General features: G+C 62.9%; 1 protein-coding gene across 1 annotated transcript; it reads right to left on the reverse strand.

The window, feature by feature from the left end:
• Nucleotides 1–742: 742 nt before the first annotated feature.
• On the reverse strand, nt 743–26,635 carry ENH_00086180 (hypothetical protein, conserved; the record flags this gene model as incomplete). Its single annotated transcript, XM_013577875.1, has 19 exons — nt 743–1,438; nt 1,739–2,245; nt 2,479–2,749; nt 3,295–3,542; nt 4,138–4,541; nt 4,802–8,612; nt 8,815–9,186; nt 9,559–9,863; nt 10,241–10,388; nt 10,862–12,558; nt 12,826–19,786; nt 19,911–20,388; nt 20,549–20,808; nt 21,011–21,637; nt 22,152–22,389; nt 22,530–22,847; nt 23,045–23,441; nt 23,770–24,007; nt 24,530–26,635. 19 exons carry the CDS (start codon nt 26,633–26,635, stop codon nt 743–745), a joined length of 20,082 nt encoding a protein of 6,693 aa, XP_013433329.1.
• Between the last annotated feature and the right edge of the window lie 336 nt (nt 26,636–26,971).

A 26,971-nucleotide genomic window follows, 5' to 3' on the forward strand; every position in this document is an offset into this window, starting at 1 on the left:
GTTTAAGCAGCAGCGGGAGGCAGCAGCAAGGGCTGTGGCTGCTGCTGCAGCAGCAGCCACAGCAGCCAGTAGGCAGTCTAGTTGTCACTTAGTCACAGCTGCATGCAAAAATTAAAAAAGAAACGGTGTGTAGAAGAGCACACAGAGTCACTGAGCGGACACGGGCAGCAGCAGCAAGCAGCAGCAGCAGTCCGCAGCAGCAATCCATAGCTAGCAACAGCCGCAAAAACAAGCAGCGCCAGCAGCAGCAGCAGCGAACAGCAGCAAGCAGCAGCAGGGAGGGGGTCTCAAAGAAGGACTCTAACGTGCGGAAAGAGAACTTTATATTCTGTCTTTCCGTAAAACCTGTGGGCGGGACTAGCCGCTAAAAATTGAAGGATACGGCGCCCAGCTAGCTAGCTGCTTCGCTAGCGGGCCGGGCCGCCTACCTCAGCCCTGCATGCCAGCTAGCTAGTAGCTAGCTGCATGGGGCTTTGTCCCTTGGCTAGCTAGCCAGGGTGAAGTGGCCAGTTACTGGCCTAGTAGGCCGCAGACGGCATCGACTGTGTAGCTGAAAAGCTCCCTAGCTAGCCTCTAGGAAGCTGTCTGAGTAGCTAGCTGGGTAGCTAGCTAGCTAGCTGGCTAGCTAGCTGGATCGCTAGCTAGCAGGCTAGCTGGCTGACTCGCTAGCTGGCTGGCTAGCTAGCTAGCCGGCTAGCTAGCTAGCTAACTAGCTAGCTAGCCAAAACGGTCCCCCTTACGCCTAGGGGAGGGGAAAGACGGTGGCGTCTGTCAGCCCCTGGCCTGGGGGGCTGTCCAGCAGCTGCGAGAGAACATCAAATGCATGCAGCGCGGCCATCTCTGAGGGGAACTCAACCCATCTGGAGATGAAAGTTTGTTTCATAGGATCTGTCTCCCACGTTTTGCCTCGGCCCAGGAGCCACTTCCCCACGTTGCTCTGCCGAAGCACTTTCCACCGACCCTGCTGCGGCAGCAGCTGCTGCTGCTGCTCCTCCTGCTGCGGCTGCTGCTGAGGATCCGAGGACTCGCGCTGCAGCTGCTCCCCAGAGCCCTCTGGCTGCAGAGAGCTGCCGCGGCCCCCCAGGCGGGAGCCTTTGACAAGGGAAGTGAGGGTTTCTCTCATGCTGCTTTTTTGCTGCCCACTGGATTCGCTCTTCTTTGGCCAGTTGCTGTCTTTGATGCCTGAAGCTGCTGCTTTCCCTGCTGCTGCTGCTGCTGCTGGTGCTTGCTGGTCTGCTGAGGGGCCCCTGGATAATGGACCTCCAAAAGTGTTGGACAGGGAAGACGAAGACTCCGAGAATTCGTCTTCGAGGTCTTCCGTGGCCTCCTCGTCGGTGTAGCTGCTGCTGCTGCTGCTGCTGCTACTGGTGCTGCTACTGTAGCTGCTGCTGCCGGTGATGGAGCTGTTTGTAGCGGGGGTTTGCACCTGCATGCCGCCCTGAGCCCACATTCACAGCACCTTTTGAAAATGCAAGTCAGCAGTGGCAGGAGTAGCAGCAGCAGCAAGCAGCAACCCCAAAGCAGCAATACCAGAACCAACAAGGACGCTGCAGCAAGAGCAGCTGAGCCTCGAGCAGCAACAGCAACAACGGAAGCAGCAGCAACAGCAGCAGCAACAGCAACAGGAGCACCAACAACGGCAGCAGCAGCAACTGCAACACCAGCAGCTGCAACAGCAGCACCAACAACAGCAACGCCAGCAGCAGCAACAGCAGCAGCAGCAGCAGCAGGCGCGCACGAGTTCAGCTCTTTGTCTGAGGCCCTCTCGGACGTTTCTGGCGAGGCCCTCGTCGGGGGGGGGCCTCCCGTCGGTCCTGAAGTGGAGGACGCTGAGGAAGAAAGCGACGGCTTTGGTGGGGTTGTTGTGATCTGCTGCGGAGGCCCTGACAACCTGCAGCTGGGCCACGTCGCCGCGGAAGCAGCTCCAGATGACATGTTTGCCTTCGAGCAGCCCCAGCTTGCGGAGCCCCACGGCCAGCCACAGCAGCGGGCGCCGCCGCCGCGGCTGCTGCTGCCCCCGGCCCAGCTGCTGCAGCCGCTGCTCCAGCCGCTGCAGCCGCTCCCCCCCGGGCGGGGGCGCCTTCCCCTCCCCCTCTTCCCGCTGCTTGTATATGGGAATTGTGAACAGCAGCTGCGCCGGCGGCGCCCGCGCCCCCCGCCGCACGCAGCTCTGCGCCGCAGCCAGCGAAAAGCTGTAGCTTTCCGGCCGCCAGCAGCCAATGCAAAACACCCGCCGCGGACGCACCTGCACAGCCCCACAAAGCACACTTCCTTGAACTTCAGTGCAGCAGCAGCAGCAGCAGCCGGCGGAAACAGCCAGCAGCAGCAGCAGCAGCCAGCGGCAGCAGCCACGGGGAGCAGGCAGCAGGAGCAGCAGCAGTAGCAGCTGCAGTAGCAGGAGGAGCAGCAGCAGGCAGCAGCAGGCAGCAGCAGCAGCGAGCAGCGGCGCCCGGTGCGAGGGAAGCAGCAGCAGCTCACTGATTCCAACATGGGCACTGCCTGTATTTGGTTGAGTGCGCCGACGCAAGAGGAGGAGAGCAGCAGCAGCAGCGAAGAGGGAACTCCAAAACAGAGGGAGCTGAGTCCCGAGGCAGCCCCAATGGCGAAGCCTTTGCCCCCCGCCAGCAGCCTGTCCTTTTTGCTGTTGAGGGAAGGCTGGGCCAAGTGGATTTGCGTGGCTTTGAAGGGTTTGCCGCAGAAGTTCGCCAGCGACAGTGCGAAGGTAAATGCAAAGCCCTTGCCCCCAGAGCTGCAGCCGCAGCAGCACACAGCAGCAGCAGCAGCAGGAAATGTAGCCAGTGCCGCCAGCAGCAGCCCAGGGCAGCAGCACTGGCGAAGAAGAGACGGAGGAATGGGGGATTGAAAGAAGGCACTGGCTTCGTTTCTAGCTGCTTTTGGCTAGTCATGAGGCTTCTAGTTGCATGCAGTTGGCTTCTTTCTAATCCTCTTTGCCGCTATTCTCTCCAGCAAAAAGCCCATTTCAGCAGGAGGCACAGAGGCAAATGAGGCAGCCAAGGAGCACTGCAGGCGGCCAGGGCAAAAGGACTTGGTGAAAAAACGCAAAAGGCTACTTAAGCTGCAGCAAGGGCTGGAGAAGAAATGCGGGCGAGCGCCTGCTCTCTTTTTTGTTTCTAAGTCTGGTGGCTCTACAAGAACTAGCCCCCCAGGGAAAGTGCCAAATGACCCAGTCAGCTCCTCTAAAGAAAAAGTGCATTTGACGCAAATAGAAGTTCAGCAGCCAGCAGCAGCAGGCAACAGCAGCAGGCAGCAGCAGCAGATAGCAGCAAGCCTTACACAAGCCCCTCTGCAATGCTCCCCGGCTGGTCCGTGAAGCCCCCTTGGCCCTGGGCAAAAGGCATTACGGAGTAGGAGTCCGAGTTGCGGGCCAAAGCCTCGAAGCACTGAAACCAAGACCCAAAAAACCGGCCTGAAGAGTCCAAGAGGCCCCCCACAAAGCCCGTGCCGCACCGCGCGAGGCCCCGCCCGAAGGAGATAAACGCAAAGCCCGGAGTGCCCCACAGGGCCAGCCCCCGGCGCATTTCCTGAAGAAAACACACACAGCCCACACGCCAAACAGTAGGCGCACACAGGCGCGCATGCATGCATCAACGCATGCTAGCACACTTGCATGCATGCATGCATGCATGCAAGTGTGCTAGCATGCATGGATAGCACACTTGCATGCATGCATGCATGCATCCGTGCATGAACGGCGTCTGCATCAATGCACTGGTCCTCACTGGCGTGGCTAGCTCAGCTAGCTCAGCTAGCTCAACTACCGCGTCTATCTCAGTTATCTCAGTTATCTCGTCTGTCAGGGCTATCTCGGCTAGCTCAGCTAGCCCAGCAAACTCAGCTATCTCGGCCGTCTCAACTAGCTCAGCTAGCGCAGCTAGCGCAGCTAGCTCAGCTAGCTCAGCTATCTAAGTTAGCTCAGCTACCTCAGCTGTCTTAGCTAGCTCAGCTATCTCATCCATGTTAGCTAACTCAGCCACCTCAGCTATTTTAGCTAGCTCAGCTATCTCAGCTATCTTAGTTAGCTGAGCTAGCTGAGCCACTTCAGCTAGCAGAGCTAGCTGAGCTAGCTGAGCTAGCTGAGCTAGCTGGGTCAATTGAGGTGTGTGGGGTGCGACGGACGTAGAAGCAGCCCTGGGCTCCGGACTTCCAGTGTTTGCACATGATGACGGGGTTTCCGAAGAGGTCGACGGCGCCGAGGAGTTGGAAGATTTGTTTGATGGCCTGGCCGATGTAAGTTTGGAGAATGTCGGAGACGAGAACTACGAGGGGCCCGCAGAGGCTCTGGTGCACTTCGGGCGCGAAGACCAAGTTCGCGTCGCTTATGTAAGGGCTCGACTTCATTATGGCCAACACCCCGCGAATCAGCTCGCTGTGGGGCTGCTCTTCTTCTTCTGCGCCTTGCCGTTTGTTTCGAATGTTTATCACCAGAGCCACCCGGCCCACGTCTAGAGTTCCCAAGTACACTTTCCCTGCTCCGTCGCCGCTCCCGCGGATCACCTCTGCCAGGGCGCCTTCCACAGGGCCTGCGCAGCACCGCAGCAGCACAGCAGCACAACAGCGCAGCACTGCAGCAGCAGCAGCACGCCTGCAGCTGCTCCCGATTCTCCTGCTGCTGCGCTCCGCGGTTCTCTAGGCCTGCGCGCCTAGGCTTTCCTGACCGCTCGAGACCCACGGCAGATTTGCTGGGCTAGCTGCTGCTGCCAGCCGCTGCAGCTGCTGCGCTGCTGCCTGCTGCAGCGCGAGAGCAAAGGGCTGGCAGCAGCAAGCTTAGTGAGTTTCTTACCGAGCATGGCCCTCCAGCTGGGGCTGCCTGCGTCGGTCTCGGAGGTTCGGATCTCCTTGACGCTTTGCTGCAGCAAGTCCAGGTCGGTGGTCCTCAGCAAATCGTCCACAAACAGCAGCAGCGCGAAGGCCAGCTGAAAGTCAATGTTCACTGACATGGGCGCCAGCCGCAGCACGCACTGGGGTATTACTGTGAGGCCTCTCCCGTCCACAGTGTTGCGCCTCTCCAGCACCAGCTGCGCCACTGCGTCTTCTTCATCCAGCAGCTTCAGCCCTTCGGCCTCTGCATGCAGCGCGCGGGCCTCTTCGGCTTCTTCCAGGGGCAGCTGCGACGCGGACCTGCGCCGCTCCAGCAGGGCCAGCGACGACCGCAAGGGGCCCCCCGGGGCCCCGGGGGCCCCCGGGGCCCCCGGCGCCGCCAGCCCACCCCCTTCCCCCTCCCGTTCTTCGTTATCCCCGGGGTCTCCGGGGGCCGTGAAGGGCACTGCCCCTCTCCGGCCCCCCATGCGGGGGGAAACGCGCCCCGGCGAGGGGGGCCTGGGGGTCCGGATCCCGGGGCCCGTGGGGCCCGGGGACCCCTGGGGGCCCTGGGCCCCCACGGGCAAGTCTTCTTTGCTGAGGTCTCTCTTGAGGGGGGCTGGGGGAGCTGAGGCCGTGGAAGCTGCACTGAGGTGCCGGGAGCTGTCTGCGGAGGCCTTTGGGGAGCTCGAGGAGGCCTCGTCGGGGCTAAAGCTAGCCCGCATGTCAGTGATGGGCCGCAGCATTGTTGGGTAGTAAGCCATGGGCGCGTGGTTGTCGATTTGCACCCAGCCTATGGACAGGCGCAGCTTTTCGCCTTCCTGGCTGGACTTGAAGGCCAGCTGCAGCAGCTGCAGCGAGCCGTAGAAGATCTCTGCGGGCTTGCTGTCGATCAGCGACAGCCCCGCCCCCACCACAAACAAGTTCACGCTCAAGTCTCTGCTGAATAGCGGGGGCCTTTCCACTTCCTCCTCATCGCTTTCCCCCGCCGCCTCCAGCTTCCCGCCTCGCCCGGGGGCCCCCGGGGGGCCCCCACGCCACGGCCGCCTGCGCTGAGGGGCCACCCCACGGGCCCTGGGGTCCATAGTGGGGTCAAACAGCCTCAGGCGCTCTTCACTGGCGCCGCCCCAGTAGCCGTCGGGCATAATCCAGGAGGGCCGGGGGCCCCCGCGGACCTCCGAAGCAGCCCTCAGGGGGGGCCCCCCGTTGCCCAAAAGGGAGCCCGAGTGGGCCTCCACTGCGGACTCCCCTGGTGGCGGGGCGGCTCTGCCATCTGCTGTCGAGGGTTTCCTCGAGGGCTGGTTGCTTCCTGGCGCTGCAGCAGCACCCCCTGCGCCAGCAGCAGCGCCAGCAGCCGCAGCAGCAGCAGCAGCTGCTGCTGCTGCTGCGGCTGTCGAGTCGGCGGACGGGTGCTTTTGCTGCCGCTGGAGGTCAAAGATGTCCGCCGCAGGCCAGGCAAGGTACTTCTCCAGCTGGTTTGCGCCAGTCTCCGCAAAACGCCAGGCATTCTCTGCACCCATGTTGAGAAGAGCCTCGGGCTTCTCCACCCAGGGCATTTGTTCCATTACGTGGCCCACGCCCCCCAGAAGGCCTCGAGACTGTCCCCTCTGGAGCTCCGGGGAGGCCCGGCTGGCCTCGAAAAAGACCAAGTAAGTGCTGCCCTTGACCACTGGTCTCCTCACGCAGACCACCACCCGGTCCACTGGGGGCGGGGGGCCCCCCGGAAGGACTGGGCCGGAACTGCTTTGCAGCACGAGGCGAATGAGGCCCTGCTGTCCGTGGGAAGCCTTCAAACTGATGCTTTCTGCATATTCGCGTCTGATGCGCCGCAGAGTGGCCCCGTCCACCCTGAGGGCCATGTCCTCAGCAGCAGCAGCAGCAGCAGCAGCAAGCGAGGGGTGCACGGGGCCCCGCCCGCCGTGGAAACTTTGCAGCGACCCCGCGGGGGCCATCCCGAAGGCGTGCGGGCCAGCCCCGCTCCCCGCCGGTGGGCCCCCCATCGTAACTATGGAGTTGAAGGCCCTTGCTGTGCTGCCTTGTCTGCTGCTGCTGCGCAGCCGGGAGTGCAGGTGAGAAAGCCGGCCAGAGAGGCGGTGGCCAGCAGGGGGGGCTGCAGACATTCTCCAGACTTCAAGCTTCTTCTCCTTTGTGGGGTCATAGAACGCAAAAGGCAAGCCGTACCTGCAAAAGCAACAGCAAAATAGCAGCAGCAGCCCCCTATTCCCACGCTTCCCCCTATTCCCACGCTTCCCTGCTGTCTGCTGCATCCCCATGCCTCTGAGGCCGCTCCACCACTCCCCCACCCCTGCTGCTGCTGCTGCTGCTGCAGCGCAGCGCTTGCTTGCTGCAGCGCGGGCCCAGCCTGACCTGCCCAGAAACTCGTAGCTTTTCTTCAAGTGCTGGCGGGGCACTGGAAGCACAACTTCGGAGGCGGGGACTCCGTGCTGTCCGACGAAGAGGGGAAAGGAAGTTTTGTTGATTAAGACGAAGTCCGGGATGGGGGGCTCTCGGAGGCGGACGAACTTGGCCCCAGAATAGAGGCAAACCTCCACTTCCGTGAGGCAGAAGGCGCTGCTGCTGCTGCTGCTGCTGCTGCTGCCCGAACGCCCCAGGGGCCTCCCTGCAGGCCCTGCAGCAGCTCCCCCCACCACCTCGGGCCCCTTCACCTCCTGCGGGTGCCTCACCTGCACCAGCCGCGCGCTGTCAATGTCCACGGGCCCTGACCAAGTGAGCCCCACTGTGGATTCCCCCGGGGCCTCTTCTTCAGAAAGCTGCCACGTGTTGCCGAGGCCCCTCGAGAGTCTCTGGTTGTTTTCTTGCTGCGCTGCTGTTTCTGCGGAGACAGGCAAATTCTCTCCCCCTTCTCGCTCCCCGCTCTGCATTTGCAGCGAGACTTTGCGGCTCCCCGTGTACGCCGTCGGCGACCCCGCCACCGAGAAAACTTCCGACTGCTTTCGCTGCAGCAGCTGCTGCTGCTGTTGCTGCAGCAGCTGCTGCTGTTGCTGGATTCCAGAGCCTGCGGCCGACGGGAAGCTCGTAGGCCTGTTGTGCGGCTCCGGCAGCCCTCGGGGGCTCCTGCGGGAGGTCTCGGACGGCTCACTGAGCCCTTTGCTGTGTTTGCGCTGCTGCTGCTGCTGCTGCTGCTGCTGCTGCGGCGTCCTGCTGCTGGCGGCGGGGTCTGCGGCGTCGGGCTGGGAGCTGTCCCAAGAGACAATGACCTTGGCCTGTCTCCGGACAAGTCCCTTCTGGGGAAGAGCCGTGATGAGAATGGACACGGGGCGTTTGCCCTGGGGGTGGAACTCCATAAGAGTCCCGGGCTCGAGCAAGTGGCAGCGGGAGTCCGGCCCGCCGGGGGCCTCGCAGACCCAAAGACACCTTTGAGTTTCGTTGACTAAGACGTAGGCTGGCAGCAGCTCCACCACAGTGGTGCGGGAGAAGGGCGCAGGGGCAATGCCCATGGAGACGGAGTAGTGCAGCACGGGGTTCGTCTCCGTGCGCTCGAGCTGGATTTGGTAAGCCCCCATGTCACTCAGCAAGAACTCGGGGGACCAGGCCGCGGAGTCGCTGCGCGCAGCAAGAGCTGCATGCAGGCAGCGCCGCAGGCGCGTCTGTTCTTCTTTGCTGTAGAGTTCGAAGTCCCGCACAAGTGCGAACTGCGAGGCCGGCAGCCCCACGGCCAGCCGCGAGGCCCCGAAGTCGTGCGAGAGCACAACGCGCTGAAACGGCGGCAAAGACTGCAGGCTTCCGTTCCCGTGCCTCCGCAGCAGCAGCACGTAGCCCGTCCGGTTCACCACCTGCAGCAGCAAAGCCAAGCAGCAGCACATCCCATGCAGGCTCCCGCGGGGCCGCAGCAGCAAAGGCCTCTCAGTGCAGAGCTCGCAGCTGTGGGGCTGCATGCAGCAGCGCGCGCAGCCGGCCCCCAGGCCACGGGGGGCTTGCTGGAGAGCCCAGAAGCTAGCCAGCAGCAGCAAAGGGCATGCAGAATGGCCCGCTCACCCAGAAGTCCGCAAAGACTGTGAGAGTCCTGACGAAAGTGCCGTGGAAGAGGCGCTGGGCAGTGGCGGAACTGGTGGTTTTGCTGCCGCCATTGTGGTCTGTGGTCTCAGCCCACAGCAGCAGCGCCGCGGGCTCGTGCAGCGCCTCCTGCTCCACTGTCTTCACGGCCTCCCACTCGTTCAGCCCGCTGCCCCTGAGGCCCCCCGACTCTTTGTCTCCCGTTCCTTCTTCTGCAGAGTCCGTCGCTGTGCCTTCGCTCAGCTGCCGCGACGGCCGCTGCTCCAGGCTGCCCTTCACCACCCCCGAGAAGGCCCCGCTCCGCGTCGAGCTGTCTTCGCTGCAGTTCTGCATCACCACCCGCTGCACTGAGGTCTGCGCGCAGCAGCAGCAGCAGCAGCAACACCTGCAACTGCAGCAGCAGCAGCAGCAGCCTGCCCCAAGCAAGGGCCTTCTGGCGTTCCTTGCTGCAAAGTCTACGCATGCCTAGCTTGCTGCAGTGGGCCATCCGTGCCACAGAAACTGGCAAGAAGTAACGTAGCGGCGCAGAAAGAAATTAAAATTTGCAGCCTAAGAGGACACCAGGGGGCTGCTAGAGAAGCAAAGATACAAAAGCTGTGCAGAGGCTGGCCGGCCAGCCTGGGCTGGTCAGCCTCAAAGAATCAAAGAAGCTGGGAGAAACAATTTAAAAGGAATAATGAAAGGCAAAAGAAGCAAAAGTGGCAAAAGCAGAAAATCTTCTGTTACCCCAGCGTTGTAGAAGTCAACTTCCACAGGCTTCGAAACTCTCGCCCCAAAGTAAACTGTAATGTGGGCAGGATCTGCAGGCAGCGAGACTTCCTCTCCAGCTTCTATCTGCATTTCAGTGGGTGGCTGGGGGATGAACGAGTCGAGCGTCACCACCTGCTGCTGCTGCTGCTGCTGCTGCTGCAGTATGTTGCTGCAGTCGCGGGCGGAGAAGCGCAAGGTGATGGGCCGCGGCAGCCGATTGCAAACACAAAGACAATGCTCTAAGACCACCTCGAAGAAAAGTCCCTCCACGTTGGATCGAGCTGAAAAGCAAAAAACGTGAATTAAAAATGAAGGCAGGGGCTAAAGGAAAGCCAACAGTGCAGTCCCCCGCAGCAGCCAGAAAAGAAGTCATGACAAATCCCACAAAATAAATATACACTTAGTTCATGAGATACAAAGGCAGCAGCAGGCAGCTGACGCGACTTCGCTGCAGCGCCAGCAACCGCAGCGGTTCGGGAAGGAACATAAGAGCAGCAGCAGCAGACACAACGGCTAGCGTAGAGCAACAGCAGCAGCAGCCGCGGCAGACGCAAAGGCGGGCGTAGACCCAGCAGCAGAAACAGCAGCAGTCACAGGCGAAACGGCCGGAGTAGACCCAGCTGCAGCTGCAGCAGCAGCAGCAGCAGCAGCAGCGTACCCACGCCTTGGGAGCGCAGGGCGACGCCGACGACTGAGGCGGAAAGGGCCACACCATCGCCGATGTGGATTTGTTTGGGGGGCAGCGCAGATCTTTTGTTTCTGTACTTGGCCAGCATTGCGCCAGTCATGGCCCTTTGGGACTTCTCCTGAAACGCAGCAGCAAAAGAAACGCGGCCGTAAGTTTAGAGGCCCCGCCACAGCCAATGACCGCGCGGCCCGGCCACCAAGCGCTCGCCAGGAGCAGCAGCAGCAGCAGCAGCAGCGAGGCAAGCTCAAGCAGCGGCCGCAAAGACAGCGGGAACGGCAGACCCGGATAAGGGAAGCCAGCTGCTAAAGCAGCAGCAACAAACCGAACGAAAAGATACAGCAAAGTCAGCACGACGAGGATAAAGCAGTGGACAAACAGCAGCAGCAGCGGTAACAACAACAACGGCAGCAGGAGCAGCAGCAACAACAACAGCAGCAGCAGCAACAACAGCAGCAGCAGCAGCAACAACAGCAGGAGCAGCATCAGGAGGAGCAGCAACAACAGCAGCACCAGCAATAACAGCAGCAGCAACAACAGCAGCAGCAGCAGCAGCAGCGGAGATGAGGGAGGTGGGTCTGGGGTGAGGCTGACTTCTGCGAGGAAGTCGGCGTTTTTGGGGTTGAGGACGAAACGCTTGAGTTTGTGTTTGTACTTGGGAATGCGTTCTGCGAGGCAGCACCAGAGAGGGGTGTTTTCAGTGAGCTGCCAGAAGAGGGGCAGCGGCAGCAGCTGGCGGTCGCTGCGGTCTAAGACCAAATAGTCTATGCCCAGTGCCAAAGGCACTTTCTCTTGTATGCGTTCTTGCTGCTTGTGGCCTGGGGCCCTGCCCGCGTGGGTGCTGCGGCGGTCTCGCCTTTCGCGGCTTCTTCCGTGGTTTCTTCGGGGTTCTTTGTGGGGCCTCAGGAGGCCCTCGGTTTCGCGAGGCGACTTCAGGGGGGCCCCCGGGGGCCCCCCCTCTTGCGGGGCTGCTGCAGCGCCTGGGGCCCCCTTGTCTTCCCTCAAGTCCTGAGAGGCTTCGCTGAAAGAGTGTGGGTCTGTGGGGTGCTCCCCCTCCCTCGGGGTGGCCCCGCCAGCTGCTGCTGCTGCGGGCTCCTGCTCTGCAGCAAGCGGCAGCTCCTGCAGCCGCAGCAAACTCCCGGAGTCTTGTTCTTCGGGCTGCGTCGAGCCGCTGACTCTGCGGCTGGGCCGGCGCAGCATTTGCTGCAGCTGCTGGTGGTGCTGCTCCATGAGGCCTTCGACAGCGAACTTGACGCGGCCCTGGGCCTGGGAGGAGGTGGCGCTGGGGAATGGCGCTGCTGCTGAGGCGACGGAGGCGCCAGCAGCACCTGCTGCAGCGCTGCCGGCTGCTGCTGCTGTTGCTGCCTCGCTGTCCGAAGAGGGGCAGTCCGCCACCATAGAAAACTTGCGCCCAATGTCCGTGCTGGTGGGGTCTTCAACAATGTAGTGCTCCATGGCGGGGAGCTTGAGGACTGGGGGGAAGGTCCGGAGCTGCTGCTGCTGCTGGTGAAGGTCCTGAGTCTGTCTTTTTTTGCTTTTGCGGTCTTGGTGCTTCAGGGCCTCCAGCACCCGCACAAACGGGGGCATGGAGGCCGTGGGGGGCTTCGAAGGCTGCACTGCGAACTTCTTGCGAAATGCGGCGAAGACAGAAGTCCTTTCGTCTGTGGGGCCCGGCACTGTGGGCAGCACGGCCAGCGAGAGCTCTGTGTCGTTTCGCACAGAGACGCAAGAAGAAAGAAACAAGTCGTGGCGGGGGCTGCCGCCGCTGGGGGCAAACGCTGAAGTCCTCCACAGCAAATAAACTGAAGACCGCGGCCGCGGCAGCGCGGAGGGGATGAACCAGCCGCGCCGCCGCAGCTTCTTGAGGCTGCCGCTGGCTGCGGCGCTCGAGCCCCTCTGGGGGCCCCTCGGGGGGCCCCCCATGCCCGAGGCCTCGCTCGCGTAGTGGCTGCTGCTCCCAACCCCTGCTGCCCGGGGCCCCCGCCCAAAGGGGGCCCTCTTCCGGAGAACGTCTGAGGCCTCGTCTCCACCCTCTGCACCCGTCTCGTGCTGCATGTGAATTGTGGGGGGCAGCGGCTGCTCAGGAACTGAAAGGCGAACCACTTCGCGGGTCTCAGTGGTGAAGCAAAAGATCTTCGAAGGCAAGTCGTAAACGTAATTCAGCAGCCGCAGCCGCACCAAAAACGGCAACACTCTCCCGTTTTCGTCCAGAGGCAAAGAGAAACTGCCCTGGTCCTTCACCACGCTCCAGCTGCCGCTCAGCACGTCCGCCCCGTCTTCTACGTGCAGGTCTGCAGAGGTAGCAGCAAGCAGCAGCAGCACGCAGCAGTAAGCAGCAGCAGCAAGCAGCAGCAAGCAGCAGTTCGGCACACGCAGGAAAGAACCATCATTGAAACTCCCCCGCACTAGAAGCTTCTGCTGCCGTCGCAGAACTCCCCAAGGCCACAACCCACACGCATAGCTCAGGCAGCAAAGAGGCAGCAAAGAAGCAGCAAACAGGCGGCAAAGAGGCAGAAAAGAGGCAGTAAAGAAGCAGCAAAGAGGCAGCAAAGTCGAACCTGTCATGATGGCTATCGGCTGGCCAAGCAAGTTGTAAAGCAGGGGATTGTTGCTGTTTTGGTCCTTGCCCATGGGACCTGCTGCGGGGTTGCCTGCATCTGAAGCAGAAGCTGCAGTAGAAGAAATGTGAGACTGTTGCTGCTGCTGCTGCTGCTGGGGATGGCTCAGCTGCGCAGGCCTTCCGCCGTCCTTTTCCCCCGCCTCCTCGGGAGCGGCTGCTGGCGTGTGTTGCGAATGCTGCTGCTGCTGCTGCTGCTGCTGCTGCTGCTGCGCCTCTTTGAGCTGGTCCCCTGCGAACTCTGCACAGGGGGACATGCGGACTGAGGACCGCTGCAGCAAATGGTCTCCCAGAAGCTCCAGAGATAATGCATCCTCAAGAGGCACAAACAAGTCGAAGCCGCTGCTGCCCACAACTGTCCCGTCTGGCCGCAGCACTGCGTAGTAGCCGGGCACCTCCGCTGCTGCTGTTGCTGCCTCCAGTGCGCGCGACAGCTCGCTGCCCTCAGAGCCGCAGAGGCCCTGGTACTGCAACTGTTGCTGCTGCTGCTGCTGCTGCTGCTGCAGCGCCCCCCGCGGCTCCGAGGCCCCCCGCTCTGTGGGCGCAGCAGCTCCTACGCGGGCGCTGCGGGTCTCGACGGACTCGGGCCTCCGAAGTGTTCCCCCGTGCTGCGTGGGGGCGTTGGGCTCGCGGGCAAGGGGGCCCCCCCCTTGGGGAGGGGCCCCCGAGGGCCCCCCGGGAGAGTGCTTGGGCCCGAGCCTGCGGCTGTTGAGGTGCAGCAAAGTGCGCTGCCTAACCACAACCCCTATGAGCGCGTAGCCGTAGACCAGCAGGGCATCCAGGAGGGCCACGTTGAAGTTTAAGTTGAGCCAAGTGGCCCTGACATCCAGCAAAGTGGCCTCGGAAAGAGAGGCCTTCCGCCCCACAGCCTCCACCCGCCAGGGCTCCAGCGTGGAGTCCGTGGTGCCCTCGAGACGGTTCAAATGTTCTGCAGAGACGGTAAATGTCATGTCCACACTAGCCCAGGGCTCGGAGGCCAGCATTAGCCTCCGCAGGCGCTCCCCAGTTGCGGCCTCGGCCCCGAGGCCCCCCGGGGCCTTGGGGCCCCCGGGGGCCCCCCCTGCTGCTGCCTGGCTGGGGCCCCCAGACCCGCTGGGGCCCTGGTACTGCGATACTAGCCACCGCCGGAAGGACTTGGGCACTTTGAAACGGGCTCCCTTGCCCCTGCCGTGGGACATCATGCTGCACTGGCGGTGGGCGTGTCGGGTCTTGTGGGCCCTGTGCTTCGCCTGCTGCTGCTGCTGCTGCTGCTGCTGCTGCGGGTTGGCAGCAGCAGACACGAGCGTGGCGAGGCCCGGGTCGGAGGCGAAGCCGGCAGACATGGTGAAGCCCGCCTCGCCGGGCAGCTGCTGCCCGTGCTGCTGCTGGCCGCTGTGCAGATTCGCAGGCCGGTGCTGCTGCCGCTCCTGCTGCTCCTCGAAGTCCCGCCAAAGCCGCCACGAAATGTCGCCAGTGGACCACGCAGAGGCGAGGTCGCTGCCGGTGACTTCTCTTCGGGCTTCGGTGAAGGGCAGGGCCTGCAGAGTCTCACTAGTTTGCAGCCTTTCGAGGCTGCTGCCGCCTCTGTCTTTGCTTCTGCTCTTTTCTTTTTCTTTTTCTTTTTCTCCTTGCCGCCTCCGGGAGTTCCCCGTCAGAGAGGCCGAGGCCATGCTCCGCAGTCCGCGGGACAGCGAGCGCGGCCCAAGGTTTTCCTGCTGCAGCTCCTGCTGCAGCTGCTGCTGCAGCTGCTGCCTCCGTTCCTTCCGCCGTTCCTGGCGGCTCGACGCCAGCGAAAGCAGTGAGTCCTTTGGCAGCAGGGGCCCCCCCGAGGGGCCCCTCAGCGGCGTGGGGGCCCCCGTGGGGCCCCCCGCCGGGGCCCCCGTGTGGCCCTCCCCATCGGAGTCCTGGCTGAAGAAGGAGCGCGTGGTGTTCAGGTAGGGTCTCGCCCCCCCTGCCGTCTCTCCCCGCTGCGGCTGCTGCTGCTGCTGCTGCTGCTGCTGCTGCTGCTGGGTGGAGCCGCTTCTGCTGTCCTTTCGCTTGATGGGGGCCTGCACGTGCATGTATCTGCGCCGCAGCCTCTGGTGGCGGGCGCAGAGCTCCTCGTGCTGCAGCACCGCGCAGCAGGCTTTGACGAGGGGGTCTGCGCATGCAGCAAGAGTTGTGGTCCCGGGATCGAGTGGGATCGTCTCTGTGCAGCGGGGCCTCGAGGCCCCCCGCAGCTCCAGGTCTTCTACAGTCAGTGCGAAGCAGCACTTGCGGCTCACGCTGAAAGTGTCCCACAAGGAGACTCGAAACAATTCCCCAGATACTTCGAAGGCCACCGCAGTGGTGTGCAGCAAGCCCTCGAGGGCCTCTGCTGCTGTGGGCACTGGGACTCTTTCGAGGTCTTCCTCCGGGGGGGCCCCCCAGTGGAGTCCCAGGGGCCCCTCGCCGGCGAGATCTGCTGGGTAGGGCGGCGGGGAGGGCATGTCCCTGCTGGAGGCTCGGCGCTGCTGTTGCTGCTGCTGCCGCTGCTGCTGCTGCAGCTGCTCGTGCTGCTGCTCCGCCATGAAGCTCTCGAGGACCGGGTTGAGCCCCCGCAGGGGCCCCCGGGGGCCCTGCGGGTCTTCCTCTGCCCCCGAGTACCCCAGATGGCCATAGCCCTCGGGCGCAGTAGCAGCAGAGAGGGGCCCCCCTGAAGCAGCGTGCCGCTGCTGCCCCGCTGCAGCGGGGAAGGACTTGGCAGCACTTGTGAGGGTGTCGGACATGTCTGCTGCTGCTGCGCGGAGCTCCTCCGGAGAAGAGGGGGCCGCGGGGAAGAGGCTGGCAGCAGCAGCAGCAAGGGCCCCCGAAATGGACAGCAGCTGGTAAGCCAAAACCACCGAAAGAGTGTCAAGAGTAAGCAACACGGGCTCAGCTGTGAAGCTGAGACAAAGGCCCTCAGGCTCGGGGGCCCTCAGAATGCCGTAGCGGCGGCGAATGGCAGCAGCAGCTTCGGGACTTATGCCACAAATGCGCTCGCTGAGAGCTGCAGCAGAAGGCAAACAAACTGTGGCCAGCAGCTGCAGCCGCGTGGGGGCCAGCAGCGGGCTGTGCAGCCGCAGCGGCTCCCAGGCCACTGCGCACGGCAGCAGCGGCGACAGCAGCTCCGGCTGCGTAGTAACAGCACACAAGTTGGAGACTGAAAAGCCCACGCGCAGCAAACAGGGGCAGTAAGGAGACAGCCACTGCAGCAGCCCTTCTCCGCTTCTTTCCATTTGCCGCGCGCACTCCAGCTCCGTTATCATTGCCTCTTCCCGCTCCCGACCGCCCTCCAAATCGCCCTCCTGCTGCTGCTGCTGCTGCTGCTGTTGCTGCTGCTGCTGCTGCTGCTGCTGGCGCTGCAGCGAGAAGCAGGCTACGGAGACTTCGAAGGCCGCAGACACGGCGATCAGCTTGGGCACCCGAGCAGCACAAGCTGCAATTGCTGCTGTCCCCTCGGGAGTGGCTCTCTGGCTTCGAACTACCAGCCTCTTGAGGCCCCTCCAGTAGTCTGCTGCAGTGACCCGCTGCAGGCGCGGGCTGAACCTCTTGCCGCTGCTGCCGAGGGTGCTGCTGTTGTACAGCAGCAGCTGCTGCTGCTGCAGCCCCGTGGTGCTGCGGGCGCCCCCCAGAAGGGCCCTGCGCCCCTTTGCAGTCGCGCTGGAGATCCCAGCAGCAGCGGAGGCGAGGCCGGAGACGATCCCGGGAACGATCCCAGGACCTGCAGCAAAGTTCTCGGGGATGAAGTGGTGCAGCAGCTGCTGCTGCGTCTCGCCCTTGCGGCGGCGCCCCATGAAGCCCGCGCTGGTGCCCGTGTCCGTGGGGGGGCCCCTGCTGTCAGTGGACCCCACATGGTCGAAGCGAAGTCTATTTAAAAGGTGTCTTCCTTTTTTGCTGAGGGCCCCCGCCGGGGCTGCAGCGAGGCCCCCCAGGGGAAGGGCAGCCCCGCCGACAGCAGCGAGGAGTCCGGGGCCCCTGGCGGCGTCGCCGTCTGCGGCGTCGGCCTGCTGCTGCTGCTGCTGCTGCTGCTGCTGCCTCCTGCGCTCGCTGTGGGAGGCGAGGGAGCCCCCCGCAGAGGTCGCGCTGCGGCGGCCTGCAGCAGGGGGCCCCTCGGCCTCCGCCTCAAAAGGCATTCGCACCGGCTCCGTGGGAAACCACACCTCAGCTTGCTGCATGCGCAGCCGCAGCTGCAGCTTGGGGAGGCGGAAGCAGCTGTTGAAGGCCTCGGGGGCCCCCGCGCAGCCCACGGCCCGCACGCTCTCGCCCGCAGCAAACGCACTGCTGGGCAGCGCCCAGCGGCCCGCCTGCTGCAGCAAAGACACAGCAGACCCTGCGAAGGCGCTGCGGCTGCGGCTCTCGCCCTCGCACTCTGTGAAGTCGCAGGGGCCCTCTTCCTCCACAGCGCCGAAGCGGGACTCTTCAATGGCCCGCAGCAGCCGCCCGTTGTCGAACAGGCTCGAGGCCCCCCCGCTCTCCAGCGGCACCCACTGCGGCAGCGCCTCCGGCAGCTCCGCCTGCTGCTGCTGCTGCTGCTGCTGCTGCTGCTGCTCCAGCTGGCTCCCGGAGGCTTCAAAGGTGAACCGCGTCGACGGCAGCACCGGGAACTCCCCCAGGCCCTGGAACGAGGCCGAAGGGGCCCTCGAGCTCCCCGCTGCTGCTGCTGCTGCTGAGGGTGCGGGCGGAGGCGTTGCTGCTGGGGACGACGCTGCTGCTGCTGCTGCTGCTGCGGCTTGGGACGGCGGCTGCAGCTGCAGCGCGGGGTCCGCGCCGGAAGCCGGAGGGGCAGACACGAAGCCCGAGGCCCCGTGAGAGTCCCTGGGATCGTCTCCTCCCGCAAGACTAAACCAGCGGCTGTCCGTAGTGGCAACACTGGGGTTTCTGCTTAGCTGCTGCCTGGAGATGCACCTGCTGCGGGCCAGCAGCAGCCGCTGCACTATGGACTCCAGCTGCTCCTCGGGCCGCAGCTGCGAAGCCGCGCCGCCCCCGCGCTGCTGCTGCTGCTGCTGCTGCAGCCCCTGCGCGGGCTGCTGCAGAGAGCCCCAGGTGGGGGAAGGCGGGGGCTGCAGCTGCTGCGGCGGCTGCTGGAAAGTTGGCAGCTCTTCAGAAAGCTGGCTGGCCACCTGCAGCACTTCGTAAAGAACTTCCCAGACAAGAACGAAACGGGCTTTCGAAAGAGACACAACAGTGTCCACAGTTTCCTCCATGGCGTTGCCCCGAAGGCGCACTTCCAGGTGCGGCCGCGGGGGGCAGCACAGCAGCAGCGGGCACGCGCTGCTGCTGCTGCTGCTGCCGCCGCTGCTTCTGCGGTTGGCCCCGGACGAGCGCCGCGACCCCGCCGCCTCTTCGTGCGACAGCCCGTCGGACATTGCTTCCCTGCTGGCGCTTCTCCCCCGCTGCTGCTGCTGCTGCTGCTGCTGCTGCTTCTCCGGCATCACCGCCCTGGCCTCCGCAACCAACACGGAAGTGCGGGCCCTGTCCAGCCTCTTGGTGGAAAGCTTATTTTCCGCAAACAGCAGCTGGCTGTTGGCCAAGTGCTGCTCCACTGCGCTGCTTTTGCGCTGCGAAGCTGTGGGGCCCGCAGCTCTGAAGGCGGAGGCGCGGCGGCCTCGCTCGGAGCTGCTGCAGTCGGGGGCCCTCAGCTCTGCTGCAGAGGCGGAGCCGAAGTGGGGGGCCCCCCCGAAGGGCCCTGAGCCCGGCTGGGGGGCCTCGGGGGCCCCCGAACCCAGGTACAACGAAGACAGGCACAGCGGGGCTATGTTGGTGTCGTCCCGCAGCTCCACACCCTCCAAAGCCACATGCACGTGGGCCAGCCCCTCAGTAGAAGTCACTGCTTCTATGAAGCACTCGCCCAGCAGCAGAGTGACCAGTGGACTGACCGTTTGGTACGGCCTGTAGGCCTTGCCGGTGCAGGGCTCGGTCAGCGGCAGGCAGGCCGCCAGCCAGCTGCTGCAGCTGCCTGCCAGGAGCGGCCCCAGGGGCCCCGCTGCTGCGGCCAGGGGGGCCCCTTCGGGGGCCCCCTCCCCCGACAGCAGCGACGCTGCGCGCTGCTGCGCCGCCAGGCCCTCTGCAGCAGACACGGCAGTGTGCGCCAGGCTCCCAAAGTAGCCCCCGCCTGCTGCTGCGGCGCCCGGAGCTGCTGCTGCGGGCCCCGCTGCTGCTGCTGCTGCTGCTGACAGGGTGTCGTTCTGCCACCGTCGGCTCCGGTGGGTCCTCTGCAGAGACGCGGACTTGGCCTGGCTGCTGCGGGGGGCCCCCGAGGCCCCGCCCGGGGGCGCAGCAGCGTGGGAGCCGCCCGCTGCTGCTGCTGCTGCTGTGGCGGCCGCAGCTGCGGCTGCTGCAGCAGGGGCGAGGGAGTCAGTGTCTTCGTGGTCGGCGGCGGGCGCTGCTGCTGCGCTGCAGTCGCGGGGGGCCTCCTTGAAACTAATTGTGGGGCCCCTGCGCAGCAGCGACAGCCGCAAGCCAGCCAAGACACAGTGAATTTCCAAAGACATGTCCCCCTGCTGGCTGTTGGCCAGAGTGACTGAAGCAGACACAAGGGCCTCCTGGGCCCTGGCCCTGCTGAGGGCCAGCTGGGTGCCCACGAGGGCAGTGGTGTGGTCCACTCCCGCAGCAGCAATTGAGGAAACAACAGTCTCTTCTTCTGGGCGCGAGGCCTTCCTCTCCACGGCCTCGCCCTCCCGCTGCTGCTGCAGCAGCTGCTGCTGCTGCCGCTGCTGCTGCTCCAGCTCCACGCACTTCGCCTCCATCTGCTGCACTATGCACGCGTCCAGCGCCGCCTGCTGCGCTGCGGCGTCTCTGAAAATTGCGTCAAGTCGGGGAGAATAGGAATAAAAAATCTCCAGAGACTCTGCTGCTATGTTCGCCAACAACTCTATGTCGTGTTGCGAGACAAACACCGCAATGCTCTCTTGAATTATGTCCACCTGCCCAGCAACCCACACAAGCTCCCCAGCACACAGCTCCAGCAGCAGCAGCAGCAGCAGCAGCAGCAGCAGCAGCAGCAGCAAAGCAGCAGTTACAGAAAAAGAAAAGGCAGCTAGTTCTTACGTGGAAAGCCGGAAGGCCCGGCCTGTGTTTGTCGTGGGCCACTTTGAGACACAAAGCGCTGGTGTCTACAGGGCGAACCAAATAAGAGCCACTGGGGGCCCCCCTTCGTTTGTGGGTGAACTCGGTTGTGGGGCCCTCTGCTGCTGCTGCTGTTGCTGCTGCGCCGGCCTCTTGCTGCTTGGTCCCCTTCGGCTGCTGCTGGCTGCTTCCTGCTGCTGCTCCCGGCAACCGTGGGTGCGCCGCAGCAGCAGCAGGCTCCCCGTCTGCTTCCGCGTGGCCTGGCGGGTCGCCGGCTGGCTGCTGCTGCGGCACCCAAGGGTTCCCTCCTGCAGTTGCTGCTGCTGCTGCTGCTGCTGAAAGCTGCAGCAAGCTGCTGAGCCGGCGGGGGAAAGGCACAACGACGCCCCCCAGGAACATCTGCAGACGCAGCAAGTCCTTGCTGCAGGAGGAAGTCCTCGCCACCGTCAGTCCAGCGAGTCTGCGACCCAATTCGCACAGCAGCAGCAGCAGCAGCAGCACAAGATTTAGAGTCAGTGAAGGCAGCAGCAACAGCAGCACTGTGTGCCTCGCAAGGCCTCGAAGCGCAGCTGCAGCAAAAGACCTGCTGAGGAGCTGCAAACTGCTGCTGCTGCTCTTACTCGCAAGAGTATGAGTCAAGGAGAGCAGCAACGTCCATGCTGGGGGGGTAGCTCAGCCTCCTGGGCTGCAGCAAAGACTTGGCCTTGAGGCTGCCCAAGTCCACCTGCAGCCCTTCGCACTCCAAGTGCGAGGCCAGTCGGGGTATAACAAAAGAAACAGTCTTTTGCAGCTCCATGTCCAGCAGCAAATTCGGGTGCTGGATATCTCCTGCAGCCACGGCTGAGCAAAACGCCTCTCCCTGCCGCAGCAGCGCTGCGCGCTGCAGAACCCCCAAGCACGAGCAGCAGCAGCAGCAAACAGCAAAGAATCAGCAACCCCATTCGCAGCAGCTGCAGCTGAGACGGAAACTTATACAGGTGCCGGCAGGGCTGAGACACACAGAGCGGCAGCAGAGCAGCAGCAGAGCAGCCGCAGCAACTGCAGCAGCGCAGCAGCAGCAGCAGCAGCAAGAAGCAGCGCACTTGTATATTGGAAGACAGGAGGAGGTCTTTGGTTCTTGCGGCGTCGAGGAGGTTGAGGCTTTCGCCCAAGACAAGCAGGCAGCGCTGGGGGCTGACCACCACCACAATTCCTGCACAAGAGTGCAGCAGCAAACGCATGTCAGGTGCATGCAAAGTGCGAAATAGCTGCGAGTCCATGCGCAAGTAGACTCCGGGGCTCCAGGCTCTTAAGGAGTCCAGTTTCTTGCGAAAGTCTCGCGCGCCTCCGGTCCGGGAAACTTCCTCCACTGCAGCAGCAGCAGCACTTGCGGTGGCTGCTGCTGCTGCTGCGACTTTCCCAGCAGCTGCGGGCCCCATCGGGGCCCGGCCGCCCTGCGGGACTTCGCCGCCCGCGCCCTCCGCGCCTCCTGCTGCACCTCCTGCTGCAGCCCCCAGCCTCGCTGCTGCAGAGCCCAAGTCCTGCGCATCTGCTGCTGAGTCCTCGGCCCTCCCCAAAACCTTCTGCAGCACATCGAAAAAGGCATTTCCTTTTCGCCTCCGCTTCGTCTTTTGCTGAGAAGGCTCCAGTAGCAGCAGCACGGACACTTCCGGCGGGGTCAAGCTGCTCTCCAAGTCCCGAGCCACCGTCAGCACCGTCGTCGGGTATACCTGCAACAAACAGCAGCAGCAGCAGCAGCAGCAGCAGCAGCAGCAGCACAAGCACAAAACGAGAAAATGGGGAGCTGCAAAGGAGCCTCGAGAAACTTTACAGCACCACTTTTTACAAGAGCCATGAAGGAAGCAAGAAGCAGCAAATCAGAGAAAAGACGAATACTACACTTTTCAAGAACTTCAGAAAAAGAGCCCAGCCAAGACAAATGAGCGGCACAGTCACAGGCAGCAGGGCACACCAAGGAACAGCAAAGAGCAGCAACGTGCATCAAGGTTCAGCAAGGAGCAGCAAGAAGCAGCATGGAGCAGCAAGAAGCAGCAAGCCACAGCAAAACGCAGCAAGCCGCAGCAAGACGCAGCAAAACGCAGCAAGCCGCAGCAAAGGGCAGCGAGGAGCAGCAAGCCGCAGCAAAGAGCAGCAAGCCGCAGCAAAGAGCAGCAAGGAGCAGCAAATAGCAGCAATGTGCAGCAAAGCGCAGCAAAGAGCAGCAAATAACGTTAGGAGGCTGACTTCGACGTCCATGCTGAGGGTCTGGTCTCCAGTGACTCCAATTTGGAGGTGGTAATGAAGACAGGCGCATTCGAGGGCCAGGAGGCGCTGGCCGTAGCGGGGGGGGGGCACAGCAACTCCGCGGCCTTCGCAGACTACGAGGACTTGGAGTTCAGAGAGGGCCAAGTCCAGCGCGAAGTCCACTGAGAAGAAGTGCTCCCGCACTTGCCGCAGACGCGAAGACCCCACGCCGTTCTGCCTGCAACCCGCACAAGCAGCAGCAGCAGCAGCAGCAGCAGCAGCAGCAGAAGCAGCAGCAGCAGCGGCACGCACACAGCAGCGCCACACACTCATCTACGGGTACCGACAACTGGCCAGAAGCCTTTCTAGCGGCCCCACAGATCCCCCCAAAGTTCGGCTATGAAGCCCTTTTGTGCAATTAACTCTCTGCTTCTCGCCCCCCCCATTTGCTGCTGCTGCTGCTGCTGCTGCTGTGCTTCAGCCCACTCAATCAGGCCCTGCACAATGCTGGCGCTGGCTGAAGCCAGCTTCCGGGGGTCTCCCTGAGCAGCAGCAAAGTCCAGACTTTGCTGCTTGTTGAAAAGCCCGCAAGTCAGCCACTGCCACGCCCGCCTCCAGCTGCTTTGTCTTTCTTCCCGCGAAGCCAGCAGCTCTCGCAGGGCCACCAGCCGCTTCAGCGCCTTCGCCCGCAGCACGCTGCGCAAAGTCGCACACAGCAGCAGCAGCAGCAGCAGCAGCAGTGTGGGGCCCCACGCCCTGCGGCTCGCGGCTGCGGTCCAGCTGCAGGGCCGGCTGCCTCTGCTGCTGGGTCGCTGCAGAAAGTGTCTGCCCCTCTAGCGCCCGCTGCCGCTGCTGCTGCTGCTGCTGCGGCTGCTGCTGCTGCTGCTCCTTACCAAATGGTCTGCAGCGAATGTCTTTCTTCAAAAGAGGCGCAGAAGGCGTCGATGGCCTCGAGCGTGTCCAGACCCTCCAGGACGTCCTCGTCGCCTTCCTGCTGCTGTTCGTCGGGGCAGAGCAGCTGCTGGCGGTGCTCGCGCTGCTGCTGCTGCTGCTGCTGCTGCTCCTGCTGCTGCTGCTGCTTGGGCTGGTGCACGGGCACGTCCGTCTCCTTCTTCGAGGCCAACTCCGCGTCGTCTTGAGACACCAGCAGCCGCTCTGCGTCCCGCAGCACAGCCACTGGCTGCGGGCAGCGCAGCAGCTTAACTGGCCAGCAAAGCAAATACCTTTGAGTATCTCCAGGGGAGGCTCTGGCCTTCTCCAAAGTGCCCAAAAGGCCCGCCTGCCAGGCCCCTGAAGGCAGCAGCAGCACAGCAGCACGCGCCCAGGCTTCGCCGCAGGAACCAGCAGCAGCAGCACGGCAGCACGCGGCATGCAGCAACACAACGACATCGCGCTGCAGCAGCAAAGGGCCGGCAAGCTGCAGCAGCACAGGGCCTTCGTGCTGCAGCAGCGCAGAGCCGTCGTGCTGCAGCAGCACAGGGCCAAAGCCTCCGCGCTGCAGCAGCACAGGGCCTCCGCGCTGCAGCAGCACAGGGCCTCCGCGCTGCAGCAGCACAGGGTTTCCGCGCAGCAGCAGCAGCAGCAGCAGCAGCATCTTTGTCGGTGAGGGTCAGCGGACCGTAGAGAATGAAGCAGAACTCGAGCCACTTCCAGAGCTGGAGGGCCTGCATGGCCTCGAAAGTGAGTTTGACTCCCGGAAGAGTTAAAAAGAAAGTGCAAGATGGCAAACTTGCTGCTGCCTTTTCTGCTGCGTTGCGCTCCGCCTCCCGCTGCTGCCCCCAAGGGCTCCAGCACCTCTCCAAAGGGCCGTCCGGCGGCAGCGTCGGCACCAGCGTCAAAAACAACTTCCCCTGGCCCTGCAGCAAAGCCAATATTTATATACATATGTACGTTTATATAACATATGTATTTACATATATGTATATATGTTTAAATAATATATATATTTACACACACACATATATATATATATATGTTTATATAATATATACATATATTTACATATATATATGTATATATATGTTGGAGTTTTATATGCAAGTATACATAAGTAGATGTGTAAGCATCTATAGACACAAGTGTATATATAAGTATTTGTATACGCAAAAATGTGTAAGCACATGCATAAGTATTTACATTTACAAGTATGTGTATATCTCCGCACATAAGTACACATACAAGTATTTACAGATACAAATATTTATGTACAAGCATATCCATATATATATTTATATGCTGTGATAAACATTCAGTAATATAGATGTCAGTTGGGAAATATAATAGGGAGAGAGAAATCCTTTAGAAAGAAGAACTTAACTTTTAAATTTGAGATCTCTTAAGATTTTCTTTTTGTTTTTTTGCAAGGCTGCCCTGCGTACTCTAAAAGTGTCTGGAGACAAAACGTATTCGTGGGGAATATCCCACAGCAGAGAAAGAAACTCCCTGAACTCATTCAGTTTCTCCTTGTCTAGCGGCTGCATGCGGTCGGCCTTCTTTGGCTGCTGCTGCTGCTGCTGCTGCTCTTGCTGTTGCTGCTGCTGTTGCTGCGCACTCAAGGAAGCAGCTGAAGGCTGCCTCCGCGCCGCTGCTGCCGCTGCTGCTGCTGCTGCTGCTCTCTCAGACGGGGAATCTTCTGCATCGTAGAAGTCTTCTTCTGCTGCTGCGTCTGCTGCGTCTGCTTCTGGAATGTTGCTGCTGTTTTCGCTGCTGCTGCTCTCTCCTCGGGCGTGCTGGCCGTAGGGGTCTGCTGAGCTGCTGCGGCCTCTCAAAGCAGCTCTTTCTCCCGCTGCAGCACCCTCTGCTGCTGCTGCTGCTGCTGCTCCCTGCTGCTGCCGCTGAGAGAGTTCTGCTGTGAGCTCGCGGTTAATGGGAGGCAGAAAAGAAGGCCGCCGCAGCTCTTTGAAGGGGGGCCCCCGGGGCCCCTCTCCCGAGCCCTGGGGGGCCCCCTGAAAGCGTCTTTGGGTATCCCCGCTAAGAAATGACTTGGCCTCGCTGATGCGAGCGAAGCTGAGGATCTCGAGTGACTCTTTAGACTCGTGGAGGCAGCTGCTGCCTGCTGCTGCAGCATCCGCTGCAGCAGCAGCAGCAGCAGCAGCACTGGCAGCAGCAGCGTCGGCTGCCGAGTTGCCGCGGTAGTAGCGGCGCAGCAGGGGGACCCAGCTCTCCGTCTGTTCTGGAGGGAGGCATTCTTTTTTGTTTGTCCCGTTGCTGCTTGCAGCGTCTTCCTCGAAGCTGCTGCTGGCGTTGCAGCAGCACCTGTTGGCGGTCCTGACGCGGGTCCTGCTGTTGCTGCTGGTGCTGCTGGTGCTGCTGTTGCTGCTGTTGCTGCTGTTGCTGCTGCCGTTGCTGTTGTCGCTGCTGCTGCTGCTGGGGTTGCTGTCTGCTGCTGCGCGTGGCGGACTCAGTCCAGCCTCAGCCCAAGTGGGGGACTCCGAGTGGCCCTCGCTGCAGCAAAAGGAAGAAACCCCAGGGCACTGCTGCTGCTGGGGCCCCTGGCCCGCGGCGAGGCCCCAGGGGCCCGTAGCAGCAAAAAGACTGAGTGCAGAGTCCCTGCGGTTTCTGGCCGGGGGGCTGAATTCTCCCGCTGCAGTTTCTTCCTGCAGCACCTGCGCAGTGATGGCCTCATAGGCCTCTCTGCAGGCTTCGTTGTAGCTGCGGGGGCCCCCCCCGGGCGTCGTGGGCCTCGGGGGCCCCGCGGGGCCCCCCGGCGCGCCCTGGGGGCCCCCCGGGGCCCCCTGGGGGCCCCTGCGGTGGCGGCGGGGGCCCCCGCGGGGGCCCCGCGCCCTGTCGTTGGCCGCGGGAGAAAAGGCCGGGGAGAGCGAGGCCGGGACCGCGAGAGAGTCGACATAAATGCCAAGTCCTTCGACGGAAACAACTTTGAAGAAAGTGTCCTCCGCGAGGCCCCCGCCAGCCCTGCAAACCCCCCGCTCGGAGAAGTCCACCCCCCGCGGGGCTGCATGCAGCACCGCAGTCTTGAGGCAAAGGCCCAGCGCGAAGGGCCTGCTGCTGAGGCTGCAGCGGTCTTCAATGCGGATGTGGACGTTGGAGAGTCTGGCGGTGAAGCTGGAGAGGAGTTTGAGGAGCAGCTGCCACAAAAGGCCCCTTTCGAGCGAAGAGAAGAGGGCCTTGTACTCGCCAGCAGCAAGTGCTGCTGCCTTTTGCTGCTGGTACTGCAGCAGGAACTCCTCCGCGTCCCAGCGCTCGCTGGCCTCCACCGACAGCAGCAGCAGCACGTCTCCGACTTCGGCTAAAATCGGCGAAGTCCCCAGCGAGTACACCGGCAAGTCCAGCTGCACCAGCCCTATGTAGTTGAACTCTGCTGCTGCTGGCAGCGGCAGCACTTCAAACACTTTTTGCTTCAGCTGCAGATGCCGCAGCAGCACTTTCCCACTCAGCGCCCCCGAGAAGTCCAGCTGGCTCCGGTCCAGGCCCTCCACGTACTCCCCCGCCGCCTCGTTCAGCACCGATATCAGTGCTGCTGCCATTGCTGCTGCTGCTGCTGCTGCTGCTGCTGCTGCTCCTGCTGCTGCTGCTGGGGGGCGTCCTGCTGCTGCTGCTGCGGCTGCTGTTGCTGCTGAGGGGCGTGCTGCTGCTGCTGCTGCTGAGGCTGACGCTGCCTGGCGTCCTGCTGCTGCTGCTGCTGCTGCTGCTGATGCTGCGTGGCGCCCTGCTGCTGCTGCTGCCGCTGCTGCGCGGCTTCCTGCTTCTGCTGCTGCTGCTGCTGGGGCGCCGGCTGCGGTGTGCGGCGCGCTGCTGCTGCTGCCGCACCCAGTGCAGCAGCAGCAGCAGCAGCAAAAGCCCCAAAGGCCTGCGCGGCTACT

This window comes from Eimeria necatrix, genomic scaffold (assembly GCF_000499385.1).
Source record: "Eimeria necatrix Houghton genomic scaffold, Enh_scaff9, whole genome shotgun sequence".
Lineage (NCBI taxonomy): Eukaryota > Apicomplexa > Conoidasida > Eucoccidiorida > Eimeriidae > Eimeria > Eimeria necatrix.